Source organism: Medicago truncatula, chromosome 5 (genome assembly GCF_003473485.1).
Source record: "Medicago truncatula cultivar Jemalong A17 chromosome 5, MtrunA17r5.0-ANR, whole genome shotgun sequence".
NCBI lineage: Eukaryota > Viridiplantae > Streptophyta > Magnoliopsida > Fabales > Fabaceae > Medicago > Medicago truncatula.
Genome location: NC_053046.1, coordinates 20,802,101 through 20,810,929, shown reverse-complemented (window position 1 = coordinate 20,810,929; position 8,829 = coordinate 20,802,101). Strand labels below are relative to the sequence as shown.

Genomic DNA, 8,829 nt, shown 5'->3' with positions numbered 1-8,829 from the left:
ATAGGAGATTAGGTGTGAACATTAGAGTTAAAACAGTAAAATTATGCAATAGGGTTTAGGTTTAAATTAGGGCTTACTTGTTAACTTTAATATATAAGAAGATTAGGAAAGAGCATTAGGATTGTTCATGAAAATAGGAGATTAGGTGTGAACATTAGAGTTAAAACAGTAAAATTATGCAATAGGGTTTAGGTTAAAATTAGGGCTTACATGTTAACTTTAATATATAAGAAGATTGTTCATGAAAATAGGAGATTAGGTGTGAACATTAGGGTTAAAACAGTAAAATTATGCAATAGGATTTAGGTTAAAATTAGGGCTTACTTGTTATCTTTAATATATAAGAAGATTAGGAGAGAGCATTAGGATTGTTCATGAAAATAGGAGATTAGGTGTGAACATTAGGGTTAAAACAGTAAAATTATGCAATAGGGTTTAGGTTAAAATTAGGGCTTACTTGTTAACATTAATATATAAGAAGATTAGGAGAGAGCATTAGGATTGTTCATGAAAATAGGAGATTAGGTGTGAACATTAGGGTTAAAACAGTAAAATTATGCAATAGGGTTTAGGTTAAAATTAGGGCTTACATGTTAACTTTAATATATAAGAAGATTGTTCATGAAAATAGGAGATTAGGTGTGAACATTAGGGTTAAAACAGTAAAATTATGCAATAGGGTTTAGGTTAAAATTAGGGCTTACTTGTTAACTTTAATATATAAGAAGATTAGGAGAGAGCATTAGGATTGTTCATGAAAATAGGAGATTAGGTGTGAACATTAGGGTTAAAACAGTAAAATTATGTAATAGGGTTTAGGTTTAAATTAGGGCTTACTTGTTAACTTTAATATATAAGAAGATTAGGAAAGAGCATTAGGATTGTTCATGAAAATAGGAGATTAGGTGTGAACATTAGAGTTAAAACAGTAAAATTATGCAATAGGGTTTAGGTTAAAATTAGGGCTTACATGTTAACTTTAATATATAAGAAGATTGTTCATGAAAATAGGAGATTAGGTGTGAACATTAGGGTTAAAACAGTAAAATTATGCAATAGGGTTTAGGTTAAAATTAGGGCTTACTTGTTAACTTTAATATATAAGAAGATTAGGAGAGAGCATTAGGATTGTTCATGAAAATAGGAGATTAGGTGTGAACATTAGGGTTAAAACAGTAAAATTATGCAATAGGGTTTAGGTTTAAATTAGGGCTTACTTGTTAACTTTAATATATAAGAAGATTAGGAAAGAGCATTAGGATTGTTCATGAAAATAGGAGATTAGGTGTGAACATTAGAGTTAAAACAGTAAAATTATGCAATAGGGTTTAGGTTAAAATTAGGGCTTACATGTTAACTTTAATATATAAGAAGATTGTTCATGAAAATAGGAGATTAGGTGTGAACATTAGGGTTAAAACAGTAAAATTATGCAATAGGATTTAGGTTAAAATTAGGGCTTACTTGTTAACTTTAATATATAAGAAGATAACTTCTTAATAAAATAAAATTAATTTTTTAAGAGTTGGGGTGGGTCATGGCCCACCCTGGCCCATGAGTGGCTCCGCCACTGTTTGCCGGCACAATCATTTTTATTAAAACTCAAAGAAAAAAATGAAATAATATTTGTATAATTGTTTTATGATAACTTTGTCTTACATATTTACATTATATTTTTACTTTATCTCTTTATTATTTTGGTAGATTCACATTATATTTTTATTTTATCTCTCTATTATTTTGGTTTTCATATTAATATCTACTTTTTTCTTTGTAAATAAATGTGTTTCAAAAGTTGTTATTGTTCAAATAACACATCGGCTGAAATAAAAAATGAGTTGCCAGGGTCGGTCCTAGAATTTTTAGTGCCCTGGACGAAACAATAAATTGTACCATTTTAATTATTTTAATATTTTTTTCTTGCATTTTTTGTTGCAGAATATTCATTTATAATCAAAGTTATCTAAAAATATATTATCAATAAAATTAATCAAAGGGAATTAAAAAGAAATATATATAGTACTAACTACTAAATAAAAATAATAATTTTGATACTCTTAAAAAAATGGTGCCCTAAGCTGCCGCCTATCAAGCCCGCCCTGAGGGCCACCCCTATGAGTTGCTTTAATATATTGATTGGATAGATAGTTTTCAATCGGTCATATAAAAGATGCATTGCATCATCAAACAAAATCTATGGGTTAGATTTGAAAACCTGCCTTCCTCGAAAACACTAATTATTATTACTACTCAAGTGTCTAGTCTAATCACATTGCATGTTTCTATGTGTTCTTTTTAGATGAATCCTGTTTCTTTGTTAAAATCAGAAGAAACCCAAAGTTACCTTGCTTGTGCTAGCAAATCAAAAAAATAAAAAAAAACTTGAAAGAATGAGTAATGTAGAGAAGAAGGAGGCTTTAAGGAGAATGTTAGAGAATGATGAAGAAACTGATAAAGATCCTTCTTCTGCTGATCTGAGAAAGAAACGTGGCAGAAAGAAAAAAGTGAAGATGGAAACAGAAAATGTTGTGAAGAAGAAAGAAAAACGTGGTAGGAAAAGGAAGACAACAATTTCTGATGAAAATAATGCTGCCAAAGAGAAGAAGAAGAAGAAGAAGAAGAAGAAGAAAGAAAATTGTGGTAGGAAGAGAGAGATAATATTTAGTTCTGAAGCTGTAAAAAAGGAGGAAAATGGTGGTTTTGTGAAGAAGGAGAAGAAGGCATCTGATAATAATAATAATAATAATAAAGGAGGTTATGCTTTAAGGAATGCTGAAAAAATGAAACTTGATTGCATGCATAAGGTAACATCACATTACATGATCTCTTTCTTTGTAGTTATTGCTATATGCATGTTTTTGTTGATGCATGTGCTTTGTTTTGTGGTAATTTGCATTCATGTGATGAACTAGTCAAAATTGGTTATTCATATCATTTACTATTTTTATGTCTTCTACATTTGATTGAAAATATGATTCATCATCTTTTTCACTACAGGAGACTAGGAACAAGAAAGAAAGCAACAATGATCATGACATTGAAGCTTCCAAGTATATGCTGGAATACCTTCTTCCATATTTAAGACAATTAGATCTAGAACAAATGGCTGAGATGGAAATAGAAGCCAGACTACAAGGTGTTCTTTTCCTTCAAGAGTCTCTCTCCTTGCATTCCTTGTTCTTTCTTATTAGGCTTAGGGTCTTGTTAACGAGTGCCCATGAGCCCCATGGGCACTGGTTAAGGAAGCCAAAAGAGAAAATTTTAATTTAAAAATGACACTTTTTAAGCTTTTAATGCATTGATTACACAACTTTCAATGCAAATACTACCATATTTGATTCCTTAACCAGTGCCTGAGGGCACCGGTTAACATTTTCCTTAGAATTAAACACACTTTTGACACCTTAACTTTTAAAAAGATGCGATTTTGGCCCACTAACAAAAAAACAATTTTGGCCTCGCAACTTTTTGTAAAGATAAGGGGTCAGAAGAGTATATTTTCCCTAAACATAGGGGTCACTTTTGCCATTTTTTTTAAAAGGGGGCCAAAATCGCTACTTTTGCAAACTTAGGTGGTCAATAGCGCGTTTAAGCCTTCTTATTAATGCCATTTGCTTTGCTCATGATTCCTAGTTTTGATACTACTACATAATTGATAACCTGCAACACACGTTTTTATTGTATTTTCTTTTTTATTATTACGTGTTAAGTTTGTATTTCATTTCATTCTTAGTTTCATATATATATATTTTTTAATTTGCTTTTTGGAACGATCATTACAGGGCTCTCATCACTCTCTGAGCTAAAGATAAAAGGAGCATATTGCTCTAAAGATGAGTGTGCTTACTGGTCAGGACTTATACTTTAGCATGTTTTGGTTTTCTTAGTTATAATTATAATGCTATATTGTTGTTGTTCTTGCTGACTTAAAAAACTTTTTGTAGTGACAACTGCCAGAGCTCGATATTTGACTACCACCGAAGTTGTGCAAAATGCTCTTTTGACCTTTGTCTTCGCTGTTGCTATGAGCTTCGTCGTGGGGAGCTTCATGGTGATACTGGTCCAATTGAGTTTGAGTTAATCAACCGAGGGCAAGATTATCTGCATGGTGAGATAATAATCGGAGAAAATGAATCTCATACTGCCGCCCAGCCTGAGATTCTGGAACGGTCAAAATCTGAGTGGCATGTAGGCAGTGATGGTAACATTCGCTGTCCAAAAGCCAATAATGAAGATGATCATGGTTTCCTTGAGCTGAGACGAATGTTACCGCCAAATTGCATCTCTGAGTTGGTATGTAAAGCAAAACAACTTAAAGAAGCCGTTAATCTCGAAGATATCGAGGAGTCTCTTGATAATGTTTGCTCTTGTTTGAAACCTGTTAAGAAGGAAGATAATATACTGAATAACACAGGGAAGGCGGCTTTTTGTGAAGATTCCAGTGAAAACTTTTTATACTGTCCTAAGGCTATTGATCTACATAATCACGAGAAGGATTTAAGACATTTTCAATGGCACTGGAGAAAAGGTGAGCCTGTAATTGTCAACAACGTTCTTGAATCAAGTACATCTGGTTTAAGCTGGGAACCGATTCTCGCGTGGCGTGCATTTCATCAGATAAGTGATACCAATGACAATTCACTTTCGAATGTGAAGGCAATTGATTGCTTAAATTGGTGCCAGGTTTGTTCGATTTCTTAATCCTGAACTTCTCAAATTACTGTTTAATTTTACTAATTGTTCTTACTATACTAGTCGTGTCTATATGTTGCTGATAATTTCTAAATTTTTATTTGACTTGTTGATTCAATGCAGGGAGATATTAAAGTGGATGATTTCTTTACTGGGTATACAAATGGTCGCAAGGATAAGCTTGATTGGCCTCAGCTATTGAAATTGAATGATCGGCCTCCTTATTTATTCGAGAAAAATTTGCCTCGCCATTGCACCAAGTTCATATCCTCCTTGCCATATAAAGAATATACAGATCCTTTCAAAGGGGATCTTAACCTTGCTGCGAAGCTGCCTGATAATGTTCACGTGGGACCAAAAACATATATTGCTTATGGATTTCATCAGGAGCTTGGGCGGGGTGATTCTGTGACTAAGCTACATTGTGATATGTCTGATGTAGTATGTTTCAATTCTGTCTTTCCTGGACTGTATATTCTAGAATGTCTTACGAATCTTTTGATACTTATATTGTTATTTTTATTTGCGTAGCATATTGAAAGGTGCATAGTTTGAAGGATGTATACTGATAGTTATGAAATTTGAAGTACATGTCTTGATAATTTGCTTATTGATGTCTTTGAAAACACTCATTTGATTTTATGTTTTATTTTGTGTAATTTACCTTGGTGTTTTGGTAATTGATAATGATAATTTGAAGAAAAATACTCTTTTTATGATAAGTTGTATCATTAGATAAGGTATATTCTGGTCTTGAAGTATGAATGAGGTATATTTTGGTCTTGATGTCTTGAAGTATGAATGAGAATGAAATGTTTCCGTGTTTTTTTCTTTGATAATTTGGCTTTTTAGGTAAATGTGTTGACTCATGTTGCTAAAGTGGAACTGGAAACTGTGAGCATTACTGCAATTAAAAAATTAACAGAAAAGCACCTTGAGCAAGACAAGAGGGAGCTACATGGTGATAATCAAGATGGAGAGACCAATGTTGACAGGCTTGATAATCGGTCTTCTTCCGTAATTGCTTCAGATGAGAAAAATAGCGTTGATGTCGTGGAAAATGGAAGTGGATTGTGTGATGCGAAGGTGGTTGATTCAGTTCATCAAGAAAATAGTTTAGATGGTGCTCACTGGGATATTTTTCGGAGAGAGGATGTGCCGAAATTGAAGGAATATCTGAAGAAGCATTCTGGAGAGTTCAGGCATATCTATTGTTCTCCTTTAAAGCAGGTAAAGTCAGATATGCGAATAAGAGATCTCAATTATCTGCTTACATTTTCCTTCGTTTTCTCTTGTTTTCTCAGCTAGTGATAACTAAAACCTGGTAGGTTCACTAATTATGTTTTTATGCATCTTCTTGAATGACGTATTCATCGGTAATGTAGGTTATTCACCCCATCCATGATCAGACGTTTTATCTTACTAACAATCATAAGAAGAGGCTTAAAGAGGAGTATGGTTAGTAGTGTTCATAATTTTTTTACGCTGTTTGGTTTGTGTAGTGTTGATCCGTAGACTTGTACCATTTTGTTAACAATTTAACATTGATCTGTAGGAATTGAGCCGTGGAGTTTTGTTCAGAAGCTAGGAGATGCTGTTTTCATTCCAGCTGGTTGTCCACATCAAGTCAGAAATCTGAAGGTAAAACTTATGTACACGGTGGATTTGTTTTATCGTCAATGAAGGTGTAAGTTTTCCTTCTATGGTTAATAGTGAGAATTAATATAACTATGGTTAAATATAATTGATCATGACTTGAGAACCAACATCATATAACGAACTATTACGAAAGTTTGAGACCATCGTAATAGTTTTATACTTCCAGATTCCCATTTGAACATTCCCAAGTGAGGTGATCGGGGAAATGGATTCTTGTGAATGTGGGTGTAGAATTTGGATTGAGCTTACTCAAATACACAAAACTAGCTTACCATATCAATACTTAAAGCCTTATCATTTGGACATATAGATCGTGACTCGATTAGCTTGATAACTTAGTATTTCGGTTGGTCCTAACTCAGACGAATGAATAATTTAAGTTAATGATCTGAGTTCCTGTCAATTCTTTTTGGATACTGCATTTGTTTTTTTTACAATAACAGCATGAAGATTTGAACCACTAGCTCATCACTTTTATGTCTTGATCGCAATTCTTTCTAGCTAATGCTTGAAAAGTTTGTATGAATGTCAATGATATGCATCACTGTTTTGCAGTCGTGCACCAAGGTTGCACTTGATTTTGTCTCTCCTGAAAATGTCGGTGAATGCTTCCGTTTGACAGAGGAAATCCGTAAACTTCCAGTAAATCACTATTTCACAGAGGACAAATTGCAGGTATGCCAGACTACTTTTATGGATTTGATTCTGACGAGTATACTCTTATCAATTAATTTGAGATATTGCATCTTTTATTCTCTACTTTAATGTGATTATAGTTTCATAGAAATTTTAGAATCCGGGCCTGACCGACCAAAACAATTGGGCTTGATTGGAAGCTGTCAGTACACTACGCCTATTGTTGGCACTGTCATGCTGCATTTGTCCAAATCCGAACGCTTATATTGGTTGAAATGGTTCAAGCATATTATTCATATTTCCTTGAATTAAATTTATTTTACCATCTAGATTCGATATTCGTTACACTAGACTCTATGAAGTGCTATTTGGTCCACTCTAGTAATTGTAATGCAACGTCAATTACCTAAAGTTTGATGGGAATAGGAAAAATTGAAATTTGTTCTGTATATTTAGTAGACAATTTATAATTTTGATTGATTGTTTCTTTGAAAAGTCGTTAATTGGTTTTATATTTATATTTTTCTATCAAGTGTTCATTTCTGAATCATACCGTCATGTCATGTCAATAGATTTTTATTGGTATTGTGTACTGTTTTTCCGATTGCTGCTTTTTTGGTAACTAACAGGTGAAGAAAATGATTATACATGCTATGCTTGATGTGGTAGAAAAGTTGGAGAAGGCAAGGTTAGTGATTGCATACCTAAGGCCCAAGGTTATGTATTTGTAATACTTTCACGTATTGTGTATGAGCAATGATATTTGAACAACCATACCATGTTCACTTTACTGGTCAAATGCATCAAATGCATCGACAATCATATATTGTATTTGTACTTCATTTTTATTTTCTCTAGGCTCACATTTTTGACGATTTTGCCTATCGTTCAATTTACAGGTCTGAGGAAACCGATGTTCCTTCGTAATGTACCTGTGAGAGATTGGAAACTTTTGTAAGTTGCTTAGTATATAAGGTGTGGTGATCTTCAGTTCTTTGTATTGCAACTGTAGGAAATGTTCTGTAATTTGTTCTATCTGGCACACCTTGATGATATTATGTGGAATTATTGTATAACTTCTCATATCACCATACATAGTGTGCTTATTCTTGTGATGGTTAGATTTATTGAGAGAAGCTAATATTAGTATCATATATTATGATCATAATTCTATAACTGAAGTGAACTATAGTATGAGCAGCGGCGAAGATAGATAAATTTTTACGAGGGGGCCAAATAGAAAGATTTTATTTTAGGCGAAGAAAAATTATCTTTTTTGCTAAATAGACTAACAATTTCTTTTTCTAACGTAGACAAATAAGCTATTTGCATTAAACTGTTGTCCATTATGCTTGACTATTGGTAATTTTTAGTGCTAAAAATGTTTTCTCTATAAGTTGTAGAGACCGAAAAGTTAAAATAAGACAATTAAGTTTATTAATCAAGTAATAATTTTTTAACCTTTTAGTTTATGCTAATTTTTTGCAAATAAATTTGTTTGAGGTAGCTTTTTTTAAAACAAAAAGAAGCTTATAGCTTTTCATTATTAATCAAAGTATGAATAGAATGTGGAATGTAATGAAATTGGAAAATAGCATTATGTAATGCCTCCCTAGCTATGCTATGAGCAACACTGTTGGCTTGTCTTCTAATAAACTTCATATTGGAGTTTGTTAAATTAGTCATCAACAAGTGTTTACAATCATGAATTATAGCCATGAAATCAGAGATACCACCCCCTTTTAGATACTATACTATTTGCCACAACTTTTGAGTCGGTTTCAAAATCCATATTTACTAGATTAAAAAATTTCACCCACTGCATAGCATGTAGGAGGCCTA

General features: G+C 32.8%; 1 protein-coding gene across 1 annotated transcript; it reads left to right on the top strand.

The window, feature by feature from the left end:
• Positions 1 to 2,390: 2,390 nt before the first annotated feature.
• On the top strand, positions 2,391 to 8,118 carry LOC11431621 (lysine-specific demethylase JMJ25). Its single transcript, XM_039834671.1, has 11 exons — positions 2,391 to 2,720; positions 2,998 to 3,136; positions 3,783 to 3,849; positions 3,945 to 4,683; positions 4,816 to 5,133; positions 5,545 to 5,922; positions 6,078 to 6,150; positions 6,248 to 6,333; positions 6,907 to 7,026; positions 7,617 to 7,675; positions 7,887 to 8,118. Exons 1-11 carry the CDS (start codon positions 2,391 to 2,393, stop codon positions 7,912 to 7,914), a joined length of 2,337 nt encoding a protein of 778 aa, XP_039690605.1. The 3' UTR covers positions 7,915 to 8,118.
• Positions 8,119 to 8,829: the final 711 nt, after the last annotated feature.

Coding starts and splice junctions, on each gene's coding strand:
- LOC11431621 (XM_039834671.1), top strand. CDS start 2,391: ATGAGTAATGTAGAGAAGAAGGAGGCTTTAAGGAGAATGTTAGAGAAT. Junction 4,684..4,815: donor ATTGCTTAAATTGGTGCCAG/GTTTGTTCGATT, acceptor GATTCAATGCAG/GGAGATATTAAAGTGGATGA. Junction 5,923..6,077: donor ATTGTTCTCCTTTAAAGCAG/GTAAAGTCAGAT, acceptor TCGGTAATGTAG/GTTATTCACCCCATCCATGA.